Source organism: Biomphalaria glabrata, chromosome 3 (assembly GCF_947242115.1).
Source record: "Biomphalaria glabrata chromosome 3, xgBioGlab47.1, whole genome shotgun sequence".
Taxonomy (NCBI): domain Eukaryota; kingdom Metazoa; phylum Mollusca; class Gastropoda; family Planorbidae; genus Biomphalaria; species Biomphalaria glabrata.
Window position 1 is genome coordinate 28255931 of NC_074713.1, and position 17152 is coordinate 28273082.

At 36.7% G+C, this 17152-nt stretch overlaps 1 protein-coding gene across 1 annotated transcript; it reads right to left on the reverse strand.

Moving 5' to 3' along the window:
• Positions 1-9518: 9518 nt before the first annotated feature.
• LOC129925059 (sporozoite surface protein 2-like) lies at positions 9519-10904 on the reverse strand. The gene is made up of 2 exons (XM_056023398.1): positions 10899-10904; positions 9519-10667 (listed from the first exon to the last, which is right to left on the reverse strand). Exons 1-2 carry the CDS (start codon positions 10902-10904, stop codon positions 9519-9521), a joined length of 1155 nt encoding a protein of 384 aa, XP_055879373.1.
• Positions 10905-17152: the final 6248 nt, after the last annotated feature.

Here is a 17152-nt window from a genome sequence, read left to right on the forward strand (position 1 = left end):
TATATTTTTGCAACTTTTTCAAATGTAGCAATTAAATTGCGAATTTTTCTAACTACACCAGTGTCAGTGGCTAGCAGCGAATAATCCTTTTCAAAATGAAACTGTGAAAAGTGTTTAAGTGTGTAAGAGTTTTTAAAGTTTTACTTATAAGTATTTATTAGTTTATTTTTATAGTGACGATGTTTTTTTAAAGACATTTATACGGTGAAAACTTATAATTAGACTAATTAAATCATTAACGTTAAGTGTTCAACTGTTTACACTCTGCATCTATATTTAAAATAAGAGACTTTCGAATTATACATTGATGATTCTAATTTTATAAAAAGAAGGTAAAGGGCATCATTTTTTGTTTTCGCACGCAGGCGGCCAAAAACCTCGCGGCGGCCCTGCTGTGAAAACAACAAACGCCTATTTAGCTGTACTACTAGATGTTTGAAGCTACAAACCACCAACTCGTACATCTGTTTAGTCGTACAAACTTACGAGCGCCATCATCTGTTTAATTCTAACAGCTGTTTGAAGCTACAAACCAACGACATTTCAACAATAGTGTTAAAGTCATGTTGACCTTTTTTCATCTTGTAATAATCCATAGTGCAGTGGACACGAGCAGATGTAGCGGGGGAGTGTCTGGGTCTCTCTCTCTTTCTCTATCCAGAAATGAAAATTTCATAAGAATTATTTTGAGGACAAAGAATAAGTTCCGATATATAAAACTGCAAAGTATGGCAGTTAGCTGATAGAAGAAAATGAGTTTCTAAAGTTGTTAAGAAGACAAAAACTTTGAGAATCTCTTCTTCCGACTCGTCCCGTAATGATTTATCGGATTGTTGTGTGTGTGTGTGTGTGTGTGTGTCTACTATTGTGTATAGATCCAGCAACGTATAGCTATCTGGCTATTCAATCATTCGTTACATAATATAAATTGATTTAATCTTGTAACGTAAGCCAAGAGATTGACTGCTTGTTCGTGGAGCTGTAGTTACGATTATTTCTTTCTGAAATACTTTGTGAAACTTAGAATTTTCAAAGGAACAAATCTAAAAATAATTTAACACTTTGGGTAACTCCTACGAAACTGGAAGCCATTTAAATGAGACTAAGATCCTCTCTCCCGTGTATGGCAGTACGCGTGGTGGGCAAGTTTGAAAAAAAAGTATCGGACATTGTGATCTATAGGGCAGATGATGCATCTGTTTCTGTGGCCCACGGTTAACTAGGATGTCATGTAGCCAGCACAACGACCAACCTTCTTTACTTTTCCCCAACTAATATCAGATACACATTAGAGTTGGGTGTACTCAAAGGCAGCAGGATTCGAACCCTGGACCCAGTTCGGAAGCCAGGCGCTTTACCGCTTAGCCACCGCGCCTCCATGTGACCAAAATACAGTTGCAAATATAATTACAAAAGACACAATCGCCATCCACAAAAGGGGCCGTAATCTGCATACGTCTTGGTAGACCTAGTAACGTGATCATACCTGATGTAATTAGATCAACTAAGATTAAACTTCTCAACTCTCAGACCTTGGGCAGATGATATAAAGATTATCTCTTTTTAAAGCAGTCGGTTCACGATGGTCTCATGAGGCCAGCACAACGACAGCAGCCTTTAGTTTCCCTAGAGAATGTTGGCTACCCATTAGACTCCGATAAAACTCCTGAGGGTCCCGAAATTTAAAAATCCCAGTCTTCACCGAGATTCGAACCCGATACCCATATGTTTGGAAGCAAAGCGGAGCGACATACGCAAGGTGGTTCAAAAGTAAGAAGACAATATATGGAACTAGTCGACCGGCGGCGTAGCATACACCGCTATTTGCAGGGCCGGTCTTAGGGCACCGCAACCTATGCGACCGCAGTGGGCCCGCACTGTGATAGGCCCCACGCTAATCCTAGGTGCAAATTATTAAAATAAAACCATTTTATAACTTATAACAGATTTTCCTCGGCCACCGGATTTACCAGGAGCTCCTGGAAATCTCCTGAAATTACAAAATATATGAAAAAATCCTTGAAATATCCGGAAATTATTAAAATCTTTTAAAAACTCATACAAATCTCCTGAAAAATATACACACAAATTGTCTTTTTGGGGTGTCATTCAATATGGAAAACGTCAATTCTACGCGCGATAAAAAAAAAGGCATTCTCACGTAATTGTGGACTTTGGTAAAAGAAGCTTCTCGCGCCTTAAAATTATCTTCTGATCTTGTATAATACAGACGTTACTTCAAAAAATACGCGTCATGCATTTAGTCATGCATATTAATCAATGACCTAAATTCTGCCAAGTCACTGGTTTTCCTGGCTAGCTCAGGCAACCCATTCCATGCTCTAATAGCACTAGGGAAGAAGGAGTATTTGTACAAATTTGTCCTAGCATATCTGACGAGGAATGTGCCTTTATCTTTGTGTCTTTCAGAGTATTTTATTAAATTTTGTTTTGAATTTGAAGATTATGGTTCAGTGTTTTATATATAATTGCTACTAATCTATATTTAAAGTAGAATGTTTGGCACAATTAAATGTATTCATTTCAATTTTAATCAAATATATGTAGGCCTACAAGCATATGTTTTAATTTGAAAAAATGGAATTAAGTAGATTAGCTATTTTGATTTGATGGCTTCATTCATACTATTTTTACATTTACACATTCGCTTTATTTATTACATTATTATTTTCTTATCCTATATAATACAGACGTTACTTCAAAAAAGTTTAAATGTTTTAAAAACACTCTCAGTGACTATATCGACAGTAATACGCAAATAAAGACCCGCGGGTCGTGGGTAAAATATGCATGGGCGTAGCCAGGATTTTTTTTCGGGGAGGGTTTGGGGGGGGGGAATCCGACCCCCCCCCCCCCCGCGAAAAAAAAAATATATACATATATGTGTGTGTGTGTGTGTACATAATTAATCTTTATTACATTCTGACCCTTTCGGAAGACGTTTATTGTTTATTGTAGACTCCCCGCCCTTGCTAGCAAGGGGGTCTGGGGGAGTTCGCAGCGCTCCCCCAGCGCGGGGCGAAGCCCCGCCGCCGAGTACTATTTCTGGTATTGAAAGCCAACAAAATGCATATTCTGAGGTATCTACAGTGCATTATCTTGCTATTAAAAAGTTTTAATTCAAAAACCTAATGTGCTATTCTTACTGACTTTGACCCTCTCGCGCCGTTCGGCGTATTTTCCGGCAAGCTGTTTCCGCAACTCTTATTTTGCGTAATTCATTTTGTCGGAAAACATGTCCCGCAAAACCTCATGCGACGCTCTGTCACAACCTTACTAAGGATTCCACTCCCAGTTCGGCATAATTTTTCTTTGATTAAGACCCGATCTCTATGACTGACTCCTAAAATCTGTCTTTGCCATCTTTGTTGAGCCACATTTAGTGTTTTTCAATTTCGGCAGAAGACTATTCACACTAATTAATGGAGCCCAAGCCACTGGTAGAAATTTGTAACCTTTCTTGACTACGCTCTTGGAATTACATGCCTGTATTTCGCTTTAGATTTTATATCGAAAAGGAAAGTTTTTTCGTCAAATCATCTGTTGAGGGGTTTTAAACTAAAAAATCTCTGGGGGTTTAGCTACGATCATAGAATTTGGTGACTGTAGTTTACTTTAAAATAATATTGAAGAGAGAGGTTTTCAACTCTAAACGCTCTGTAGGGGAATTTTAAACTCAAAACCATCTGGAGGAGTTTTAAACTTTAAAGAAAAAGCCATCTGGAGGAGGGGGATTTAAACTCAAAACCCCTTTGGCTACGCTCATAGATTTTATAGTGTGTAATTTGCTTTTTTTTTCTATTGAAGAGGTACTTTTTAGCTTCAAACCCCAACTGGAAGGGGGAGGGGGTTAAACTCAAAACCCCTTTGGCTACGCTCATAGAATTTTGAGTGTGTAATTTGCTTTTTTGATATTGAAGATGGGGTTATCGTAAATTTTGGATGGGGTTTTAAAATCAAAATCTTCCTCAACTGTGCTGTTGGAATTTGGGATTGTTGTTTGCATTTTTTTGTTTTGTTTTATAGAAGAGGGGGATTAAACTGCAAAAACCTCTGGTAGGGGGTTTAAAATTTAAAACCCCCTGTAGGGGGTTTTAAACTCAAAGTCCCCTGGTAGAGGGATTTGTATCTCAAAACCCCCTGATAGGGGTTTTTAAAATCTCAAAACCCCCTGGTAGAGGGTTTTTAACTCAAAACTGCCTCGGCTGTGCTGTGGTAAGTGATGATTTAGTATTAAAATCTCACCTAAAATAAACAAAATGAAAGCAAAAATCAGTCACTTAATTCCGCCCCCCATCTGCGGGGGGGGGGGGATTTCATTTCGGGGGGGGGGGGTTGAACCCCAAGAACCCCCCCCTGGCTACGCCCATGAAAATATGTATAGTTGCTATATAAATTACTTTCTAAATTTAGTGATTTTACTAAAGGTGTAACTCTAGTCAAATGTGAATATTCGTTTGTTATGAATCTCACTGCTCTATTTTGTGTCTGTTCCAGTTTCTTAATGTTTTCTTGAGTTGAGGGGTCCCAAACAGAGGATGCATATTCTATTATTGGCTTAACCAAGGTTAAATAACATTTTAGTATTATGTTCTTATTTGATTTATAGAAATTTCTCTTAATAAACCTTAATGCTTTGTTTGATTTTTTGATAGTTTCATCAATATGGGAATTCCATGACAGTTTATCATTTATTATAACACCTAGGTATTTTGCGGTTTTAGTCTGTGTTACTGGTTTACCATGAATAAGATTAGTGGAATTAATTTGTTTTAGTTTTTTTTGTTACTCTTAATAACGGACATTTGTCTGAGTGGAAAGACGTGCTCTAATTTCATTCCCATTTCTGTAATTCATCTAATTCTCTTTGTAAAATTTCTGTATTATGCTTTGCTTTATTCTTCTATATATTATGCAATCGTCTGCAAATAATCTGACTTTTTTTCCTGAACTAATGCAATTTTGTAAATCATTTATGTAAATTAAAAATAGTTGTGGACCCAAGACTGTTCCTTGAGGTACACCTGAGTTTACTGTTATCTGTGTTGATTTAGAGCCACTTATTATTACAGGTTACTCTCTCCCTATCAGAAAATCTTTAATCCACCGATGCAATTGACCATCAATGCCAAAATATTTTAATTTTTTAAGCAAACTATGGTGGTGTACTTTATCAAAGGCCTTGAAAAAATCTAGCAAGATAGCTTCTATTGGCTGACTATAATCTAACTAATGAAGAATTACTTGAGGTCAACAATTCTCAAAGATAGATTTAAATATTTGGTAATTCTTGAGCGTGATCTATGTAGGAAACAGAATTCTTATGATATACTGTATGACTTCGCTACACGCAAGGCTCGTGTAGTAATTCTGAGCGTAGTAAATAGTGAATAAAATGCAAAGACGAATTTATTTTCTAATACAAACTCTTGATTTTCACTTATAATCCGTATCCCTGCCTGAACTGGGCCCTGCGAAATCCGTTTCGCATTGGGCCCCACAATGGTTAAGTCAGGCCCTGCAAGTTAGTGACGGGTGAATACATAGTAATTTACTTGTTCTCTTTCCATGACTTCTTGGTCGCAATGGTTAGGTCCGGCCCTGCTATTTAGTGACGGGTGAATATTTCTTGTTCTCACCCCCCTGTTTTTTTTCGCCTCTAAAATTACGTGGGGTAACTTTAGTCCGTCCGACATGCAGATTTAAAAGAGTGATCTTTCCATTACTTGGTGTCCAAACTCTTGAGCCATGAAGAGAATTATATATATAGATAAGGTTACAATAGGATCAAGTATATTCATTTTGACTATGCTATATGTCATATTATTAACTTTCCATCAAATTTGGAACATCCTCTATTTAAAAATGCTTAGGCCTATACATTACCAGTCCTATCATTTCATTCTTGAAGGACATTTTTCACAAGTTTTTTTCCCTTCTTTCTCGCCATTTGCAAAAGCTATTTCCTCATGCTCATTTTTTTTCCTCTCTCTTTCTTCAATCCCAGCAGCGTTTCTCCAACAATTCCCTTCCCATTCGTTCCTCCTCTCTCCAGCGCTCTTATCCCTGGCCTGGGCTGATCGTGAGACGCGGACATTTTGTTGAGGTAATTGAATATCGTACAATTTCTGCCCACTTTGGCCGGCAAATTGATAATAAATGTGAAATTAAGAGACAGTCCCTGGCTTCCATGCCGACACATAGCCGATGTCAGTAAGTTTACTCATGAGTCGAGAGTAGAAGCCCCCCTTCAACCAGACAGCGAAATCCTTCCCCACCGAAGCCCTAGCTCTGCTGCCCTCCCTTTCCCCCTTTTTTTTAACCGTAACGAAATAAGCGGTGCCAATTTGCTCAATTGTAAACAACGGACTACGTAATCTAAATCTTATTCACCTCATTCCAGACGATTTTTCTGGGAATCAAAATGGAATTTCATTTTCTGCGAAGCCTTATAATGCGCCAATGGAATTGCCAGTGGCGGTCACGTGATGCTCTGAGCCTGCGCACTAACTTCGTTTGTGGCACTTGGGCGCGCGGAGTTTTGTTGACCTAATCAGAAACGTGTGCTTTCTTTTGGATTCACCAATCGATGCTGATCCGATTGAGGATAGTCAAGAGAGGACAAGCTTCTTCTCAGAGCCACTTCTTTCTCTCATTTCTACCTCCCCTTTAAACAAAAAAAACACCTTCTCTTCTTTAAGTCATCGTTCTTTCTCGTTTAAATTAGTTTTTTTTTCCTTTGGCCACGATCACTTTGTTCACGTTCCATCGTGACAACAAGGCAATAATGGCGCGCTTCGTGGGGCATGGGGGTTGACAGTTAATACATTAATACATTAAAGTTAATTGACAATGCTGCTTTACAAAAAACTTATATTCTTTACATGACAGTCGCTCTCAACTCTATGTATCGCAATAGGGCTTAACGACAAATATAACGTTTCTATGCCAATGCAAAAAAAAAATACTTTAAAAAATTACCTCCTTTATACCTATTATATAGTGATTATTTTACTTTGAGTAACTTATGAGTGTTAGATTTATACAAAATGGAAATGTATTTTATCCCGCTTCACCACCCCCCCCCCCCCCATTTTTTTCATTATCCCCTGACCCAGGGCCGGTCCTAGCGATTGCGGGGCCCTATGCGAAACGGATTACGCGGGGCCTAGTCTAGGTAGGGATAAGGATAATAAGAAAATTCAGATTTTTTGTTAGAAAATAAATTCCTTTTTGCATTTTATTCGTATTTTACTAAGTGCAAAATCAAGATCAAATTAACTTTACGAGCCATCTACAACAGAAGGTAGATTTCCAAGATAAAGCCGATAAACATTCAGATCTGTCTTTTAGATTTTCTATAGAATATCACTTTTGATTTTTTTAAGAGATCGAGATAGATTTAGATCTATATTAGTATGCCAGTGACTATTACAGTAAATTAAGTATTGGAACTTACTGTTTTGATTACAATTATTTTTATTAAATGAAAGCTGACAATGCCTTTTTTTTTATCGCGAGTAGGATTGGCGTTTTCCATTTTGAATGACTCACCAAGATTACAATTTTGTCTATTTTTCAGAACATGTTTTGAGTTTTCAGGATATTTTAATAATTTCAGGAGATTTTCATAACTTTTCGTTTTTCGTATACTTAGCAATTTCAGGAGATTTCCAGGAGCTCCTGGTAAATCAGGAGACCGCGGAAACCCTGCTATAAGTTAAAATGGTTTAATTTAATAATTTTCAACTAAAGTTAGCGCGGGGCCTATGAAAGTGCGGGGCCCACTGCGGCCGCATAGGTTGCAGTGCCCTAAGACCGGCCCTGCACTGACCCTTCATTTTTTCGGCTGTTTTTTTTTTTTGTACCCTAAAGCAGTTTCTCCCTTTGAAATTTTGTAACTGTAGATTTGCTTTTATTGGAAGGGGGGAGGTTAACCTCAAAACACCTCTTGGTTAAGGTCATAGACTTTGGTGATTGTAGTTTACATTAGAATTTTTTATTGACAATGGGAGTTTTATCGTCAAAACCATGCGTTTGGGGGGGGGGGTAAACTTAAAACCAGTTGGAGATTTTTTTCAAAATTCAAAACCCCTTGGGGTGAACTACGAAATCCCATGACTACGCCCATGGTATATTGCCGACGTTATTATATTTGCCAAAACATTTGGTCAGATCTGATAATAAATGCAAAGACGTATTGGCCACAAGAAAAAGCTACCAGCTGAAGCTGCTCTATCAACATACAAGAACGAGCTACCAGGTGAAGCTGCTGTATCAACATACAAGAACAAGCTACCAGGTGAAGCTGCTGTATCAACATACAAGAACAAGCTACCAGGTGAAGCTGCTGTATCAACATACAAGAACAAGCTACCAGGTGAAGCTGCTGTATCAACATACAAGAAAAAGCTACCAGGTGAAGCTGCTGTATCAACATACAAGAAAGAGCTACAAATGGAATGTATTCTTCCTTGGACCGGCTTGTTCAAGAAATAATCACGTGATTTGAACAGCTTCAGGATCTTGCAGTGACTTTTTGTCGTCTCTTAAATATTAGATCATCAGATCGAAATTCATCTCGACGTTGCTCCCTATCGACATTGACCAAAACGTACTACGTTTGGAGAGAGATGGGCTTCATCACTTTGTCGCATTTTTTTCTGAAGCTTCCAAATTTCCGAAACATGGACCTGTTGAGTGTTGTGTAGCCAGGGTCCAGCTTTACTTTTCCACAACAAATGTCAGATCGCCATTCGAATTGGATGGATTACTGCGCATTAAAAATCCCAAAACTCTAAATTGCAGTCTTTACCAGGATTCGAACCCGAGAAACCTTGGTCTGGAAGTCAAGTACTTTACTACTGTCATTTTTCATAGGGAAAAAAAGTATTTTCGTTTTTTTTTTCTAATTAATTTTTTAAGGGCATCATAAGATGTAGCCGTACAGGGCATCCTATAGCCTGGCTTCGCTACTTTTCTATCATTTTATTTTTATTCTCTGATACTACTATGTAGAATTTTTTGAAACGAATTATATTTTTGGTTGATTCTAGAGTCAGACTGTAGTGCCAATCGTGACTCTGTGCAGAATTTAGATTTTGACTTCAACTTCGAATGTGCGTGTTTTTTAGGTCTTACTATGGTTGGAGTTTTTGGAGTAATGGTTAGTGTAGTGGTTATTGTAATGGTTAGGGTAGTGGTTAGTGGTTATTGTAATGGTTAGGGTAGTGGTTAGGGACAAAAAATATTGTCCCCCCCCCCTTTTTTTTTTTTTCAAAAGTTTTGATCCGCTAGTGACTTTAGTGTACCCCATACATTGGATCAAATGACTTATTTTTTAAATGCCCAAAAATGTTATCATCTTAAAGTATTGGTGTCAAAAGTTTTGTTGTGTCTCAATACAACGCCGTCTACTGGCAAACATAACCTGTGCGAAGATAGAAAGCGTTGACTACAAAGTGGGGAGGCAGAAATATTGACCAGCATCTATTTTGTTATGGATTACTTAACTCAGTGGGTTTACATGGATTACTTAACTCAGTGGGTTTACATGGATTACTTAACTCAGTGGGTTTACATGGATTACTTAACTCAGTGGGTTTACATGGATTACTTAACTCAGTGGGTTTACATGGATTACTTAACTCAGTGGGTTTACATGGATTACTTAACTCAGTGGGTTTAAATTGATTACTTAACTCAGTGGGTTTACATGGATTACTTAACTCAGTGGGTTTACATGGATTACTTAACTCAGTGGGTTTACATGGATTACTTAACTCAGTGGGTTTAAATTGATTACTTAACTCAGTGGGTTTACATGGATTACTTAACTCAGTGGGTTTACATGGATTACTTAACTCAGTGGGTTTACATGGATTACTTAACTCAGTGGGTTTACATGGATTACTTAACTCAGTGGGTTTAAATGGATTACTTAACTCAGTGGGTTTAAATGGATTACTTAACTCAGTGGGTTTACATGGATTACTTAACTCAGTGGGTTTACATGGATTACTTAACTCAGTGGGTTTAAATGGATTACTTAACTCAGTGGGTTTAAATGGATTACTTAACTCAGTGGGTTTACATGGATTACTTAACTCAGTGGGTTTACATGGATTACTTAACTCAGTGGGTTTACATGGATTACTTAACTCAGTGGGTTTACATGGATTACTTAACTCAGTGGGTTTACATGGATTACTTAACTCAGTGGGTTTAAATTGATTACTTAACTCAGTGGGTTTACATGGATTACTTAACTCAGTGGGTTTACATGGATTACTTAACTCAGTGGGTTTACATGGATTACTTAACTCAGTGGGTTTACATGGATTACTTAACTCAGTGGGTTTAAATGGATTACTTAACTCAGTGGGTTTACATGGATTAATTAACTCAGTGGGTTTACATGGATTACTTAACTCAGTGGGTTTACATGGATTAATTAACTCAGTGGGTTTAAATGGATTACTTAACTCAGTGGGTTTACATGGATTAATTAACTCAGTGGGTTTACATGGATTACTTAACTCAGTGGGTTTACATGGATTACTTAACTCAGTGGGTTTACATGGATTACTTAACTCAGTGGGTTTACATGGATTACTTAACTCAGTGGGTTTACATGGATTACTTAACTCAGTGGGTTTACATGGATTACTTATAAAATAAAATAAATTATAACTTTTATATAGCGCTACTTTTATGTTTATAGCAGAGTTTATGCACTGTTCATTAGTTCCCCTCAGCCCTTTTTTGTGGGTATACTCCAGGTCTCAGCAAGGCACCCCAATGGAAACGTCCCTTAAGGGAAATGAATAGGCTAACTGAGATAGAGCACATTCTCCATTACTGACGCTCTAGCAAACAGGCATTGCACGCACGTGGTGAAGATGTAAGAAAGGCTCCGCTAAGTCCCATCCGAGACGACATTCGTCACGGGTGGCGGTAGGAATACGAAGGAGCCAGCCCCTCTCTCGTAGTCTCGACCTTCGGCCTCACATGGGAAGAAAGAACCAATAGAGATGGCTTAAGGAGTCGTGACTGTGGTAAACGGATGTGAATAAATGATTATCTAGTTGATGGAAACATTTGGACCGTGGGATAGGGGAAGAAACTCTCATTTCTGGCCTCTATGTAAAATTCTTCCCTTTGGTCAAAGGGTCGTAAATGGGTGCAAGCACGCAGCACGACCCTACTTGGACACTCACCAAGGACCCAACAGTGCGTGAAATAGACACGTGATTTGAAGCTTCTATTAAGTAAATATCAGTTTGTCGTAATTTTTAATATCTGACTCCGTCTGTTTGTCAGGATTGATTATTTTACATTTTTTTCTCCCACTTTCAATTCTCGGATCAAGTTGAAAAATTTTCACAATTAATCATTGTTGATGACTAACCAAAACTTTAATCAAGTGGTGGTAATTAATTATTTTTGTTTTATATAAAAAGGGAACATAAAAATTGCCATATTGAGAATATGCAGTAAACCAAAGGTGTTTTATCCTCACCCAAAAGAAGCTCAGTTTTTGTTTTGTTTTGTTTAGTTTTTTAATTATTTTTTTCGTTGATTGCTTCAAGATGTTTGCAAGCCATTGGCGTAGCAAGGGGGGGAAGTTCTTGGGGTTCAACCCCACCACCTCGAAATGACTCCACCCCGTAGGGGGTGGAGATTGAATTTTGTGATTGATTTTTTGCTTTAATTTTGTTTATTTTAATATCAAACCATCACTTGAACCTGCGCTACCAAGGGGTGTTTTGAGCTAAAAACCACCTCTTCAATAAACAAAAAGCAAATTACACACTAAAAATTCTATTACAGTAGCCAAGGGGGTTTTGAGTTTAAACCCCTCTCAGCCAATGGGCTCTAATTTTAAAACCCCTCCAGAAATTTTCAGTTTAAAATCCCCCTACAGATAATTTTAAGGCTGAAAACCCCATTTTCAGTATTATTCTAAAGCAAACTACAGTCATTAAATTCTATGAGCGTAGCTAAGGGGGTTTTGAGTTTGTTTAAACAGATGGTTTTGACGATAAAACCTTTTCGATATAAAAAGCAAACTACAGACACCGACTTCCAAGAGAGGTTACAAATATCTATAAGTCGCTGGGCTCCATTAATAAAGTGCAGTGAATAGCATGGAAGCCAACTCCAGAAATTGAAAAAAAAGACTAAATGTGTCTCAACAAAGATGGCTAAGACAGATTTTAGGAGTCAGTTATAGAGATCGGGTCTCAATCAAGGAAATCCTAGGCCGAACTGGGAGTCGACAACATAGTGAGGTTATAACAGAGCGTCGCATCAGGTTTGCGAGACATGTTCTGTGACAAAATAAATTACGCATACCAAGAGTTGCGATAACATGGAGGCCATTACGGGGAAGCGCAAACAGGGACATCCTAGTAAAACTTGGCGTCACACTTTCATGGACACCAGGTGGGAGGAAGTCTCAGGTATTGCCAGTGACTGTTCTTTGTGGAGACAGCTTGCCGTCCGCTGCGCCGAACATCGCGGGAGAAACTAAGTCTAAGTCCTAAGTAAGTTAGAATAGCAGATTAGGTTTTTGAACAAACATTTCTTAATTAATAGTAGGAAAATGCACTGTAGATACTTCAGAATAAGCATATTTTTTGTGTTTTAAATATTAAAATAGTGACCGGCAAGGGCTGGGTGTCTACAGTTCTCTTCCACTAACATCATTACAACAAGAACCTATTCTAGGGTAGGCCTACAATAAGTATATTCCGAAAAAAATGAAGGGTCAGAATGTAATAAAGACACACACACACACACACACACACACACACACACACACACATATATATATATATATATATATATATATATATATATATATATATATATATATATATATATATATATATATATATATATATATGTATATATATATATATATACATACATACCATGGGCGTAGCCAGGATTTTTATTCGGGGAGGGTTTGGGGGGGGGGGAGGGGGACCCCCCCCCCCCGGGCGAAAAAAAAATATATGTGTGTGTGTGTGTACATAATTAATCTTTATTACATTCTGACCCTTTCGGAAGACGTTTATTGTTTATTGTAGACTCCCCGCCCTTGCTAGCAAGGGGGTCTGGGGGAGTTCGTAATGCTCCCCCAACGCGGGGCGAAGCCCCGCCGCCGAGCACTATTTCTGGTATTGAAAGCCAACAAAATACATATTCTGAGGTATCTACAGTGCATTATCTTGCTATTAAAAAGTTTTATTTCAAAAAACCTAATGTGCTATTCTTACTGACTTAGACCCATTTTCCGGCAAGCTGTTTCCGCAACTCTTATTTTGCGTAATTCATTTTGTGTGAGAACATGTCCCGCAAAACCTCATGCGACGCTCTGTCACAACCTTACTAAGGTTTCAACTCCCAGTTCGGCATATGATTTCTTTGATTTAGACCTGATCTCTATGACTGACTCCTAAAATCTGTCTTAACCATCTTTGTTGAGACACATTTAATAATTTTCAATTTCGGCAGAAGACTATTCACACTTTATTAATGGAGCCCAAGCCACTGGTAGAAATTTGTAACCTTTCTTGACTACGCTCTTGGAATTACATGCCTGTATTTCGCTTTAGATTTTATATCGAAAAGGAAAGTTTTTTCGTCAAATCATCTGTTGAGGGGTTTTGAACTAAGAAATCTCTGGAGTTTTTAGCGGCCCCCGTAAGGGGAAAAAGCCGCTATTAGGTTTGTGCAAAATGTCCGTCTGTCCGTCTGTCCGTCTGTCCGTCTGTCCGTCTGTCCGTCTGTCCGTCTGTCACACTCAGATCTCGAAAACTAGAAGAGATATGAAAAATATTATTTCATCATTAAATCCGGCTTGAAAAGTTTAGGTGCAACGGCTACTTTTGGTTTTCTAAAAGCAAACCGTTTAATTTATAAAATTAATTATGCAAGCGATTTTTTCATAAAAATACACCAATTCTAAAACAATTACGTAAATGTAAGGGAGGCAATGTTACAATATGCTAACAAAGATGGACAATTTTTGTGTATTTTTAGTATCACTAAGTCAAATATATTTTTAAAATGTACAGGAAATGTTTACAACAAATACAAATAATAGTTAAAGACGTTTTTTCTGGTCAACTAGCTGCTAAAATTAAAAGAAAACATTTCTGTTTGTTTATAAAGGCTAATAATGCACTTTGTATGTAAATATCACGCACATTTTTTTAAATGGACTTTTTATGCAGCGATTTTCGTGCAGTAGCGTAACGTCGCAACATGATCAGGTGCTAAACCAATTCCTTAAACTTTTTTTAAAAATCAGATTTTATTTATTTTTTGTTTAGTGCCCCCATCCGAATAAAAGAAGCTTATTTTTGTGCTTTTTGTCTGTTGGTCGGTCTGTCCGTCACGATTAGATTTAAAAAACTAGAACTCTAAAAGCTATTGAAAATCTGATTTACCCTTTAATGTTCCTCCCATAACATCTCAATAGTTTTAAGTATCTAAAATTGATTGTTCCGGATTTTTTTGTGCAAAACTAATCAACGCCAACAAATGTTTGTTTGCTCTTCTAACTTATATTACATTCAATTTCCATGCTTAAACGTTGCAAAAACATATAATCAATAATATGTTGTTCCGTTTTTTATGTAAATAGCATATTAATGCTAAATCATAATCTCTATACTGACTTATATTTCATTAATTGTAAAAATGTTCCGGATATTGTTTTATAAAACATGAATTATGCCTAATGATTGTTTGAAATCGCATAAGGCTTTAAAAAAAAAGTAATTTACTAGAATTGATTACTGAAAATTACTTTTTAGACATTTAATTTTCTTGTAAAACATAACATAGAAGTTTTGTAATCGATAAAGAAAGTTCCGGATTTTGTTTCTTACAAATCGTCGCCAGAAATTTCCGAATTTATTTAAAAATCTACTAACGCCAAATAATTGTTTGAACTCCCTCTTCTAATTAATAAACAAATAATCTTCTCATTTACGAAATAATGTTTTTACGGATTTTTATGAAAAATATTTTAACTCACTACTCTCTTACAGTACATTTAACTTTCTACCTAAAACATTAAAAAATCTAATTATCGTTAATATTATGTTCCGATTTTTAAGGAAAACAGAATCCAAACACCAAAGTAAGGTATGAAAATCTCTCCACGTGGCTGTAGTACATCTAATTTTTATACGAGACCATCCAAAAAATTTAATTAACGGTATTACATTTATCTGAAATTCTCTTTTTCTTTTACTATTTATACAAACATCCGGAACAATCTATTATATAAACTTTTCAATTGTGTTGATACCTAAAAATTATTGCGATGTTTTGAAACGTAAAATAAAGGTTAATCAATTTTTCATAACTTTTAGTTGTTTTTTTTATATCAAGATAACGGACAGACCGACTGACAGACAAAACGCAAAAACAATGTGGATTTGATCCTTTTTAAATAATATCTATTAGAACTCAGTGCACCAATGTCTATGAACCCTCGTTAAATATCTCGTGTAAATAAAGACATTTTTTTTTATGGTACCGGTACTAGCCTATTGTGAGGTAATGGAATTTTTTTTCTTTGACGTCATATGAATGGACTCTTTAAATGTAATGTTAAAAGAACGCACTCGGTGCACCAATGTCTATTAACCCTCGAAAAAATTGCTTGTATTAATGAAAACATATTTTAGTCTAACTAAGCCGTGTGACGTAGTGTTTTTTTTTCCTTTGACGTCACATGGAATGAATTCTTTAAATGAAATGCTAAAAGAACGCACTCGGTGCACCAATGTCTATGAACACTCGAGAAATGGCTCGTGTTGATAAAGGTGATTTTTAGTCTAGCTAGGCCTTGTGACGTAGTGTTTTTTTTTCCTTTGACGTCATATGGAATGAATTCTTTAAATGAAATGCTAAAAGAACGCACTCGGTGCACCAATGTCTATGAATACTCGATAAAAGGCTCGTAATGATGAAGGCGATTTTTATTCTAGCTAGGCCGTGTGACGTAGTGTTTTTTTTCCTTTGACGTCATATGGAATGAATTCTTTAAATGAAATGCTTAAAGAACGCACTCGGTGCACCAAAGTCTATGAACACTCGATAAATGGCTCTTATAGATGAAGGCGATTTTTAGTCTAGCTAGGCCGTGTGACGTAGTGTTTTTTTTTCCCTCTGACGTTATATGGAATTAATTCTTCAAATGAAATGAAAAAAGAACTCGGTATAGTAATGTTTATTAAGCCTCGTTATGTAACTCGCGTTTTAAAAAGGAATATCTTGATTTAGATCTAATCTAGATTTTTTAAACTAGATCTAGATTTTTATTACAGTATATCTAGATCTGGATTTATATTCTAATTAAAATTATTTTAGAGTCTAGATCTAGAATTTCTAGATCTAGTTTAGACTAAAATAGACTAGATTAAGATGTAGAATTTCAATTTCTAAACTTAAAGTGTAAAAAAAAAGTGTAGATTTTCATTTCCAAACGTTTTGATCAATATTGTAATGTTTTAATATACTAAAACTAATCTACTATTGTTTTATTAAATTTAAATTTAAATTTACGGCAAATGAATCTTTGAAACATTATTACTTTTGACCATCGGATGGCTGCCTGGTCGTGCGGTTTGCGCGCTGGACTGTCGTTCAGATTTATGGATGGCCCAGGGTTCAAACCCTGCCCGCTCCCATCCCCCGTCGTCCTGCGGGAGGTTTGGACTAGGAAGTAATTATCTTCAACTCTGAAGGAACATCCGAAACGTGTAAAACATTTTACATCAAAATTAAATCACCTCTTGAATATTATTTGCGAATATGCAGATCCGACAGGGATCCGACTTCGACGGGGGCCGCCTCTGAGTTTGTGTAACACAAACTCTCTTTGTAATCTTGTTTTGTTTTGTTTTTAATTCAAAACCCCATTTAGCTACGATCTTAGAATTTGGTGACTGTAGTTTGCTTTAAAATAATATTGAAGAGAGAGGTTTTCAACTCTAAATGCTCTGTAAGGGAATTTTAAACTCAAAACCATCTGGAGGGGTTTTAAACTTTAAAGAAAAGGCCATCTGGAGGAGGGGGATTTAAACTTTAAACCCCTTTGGCT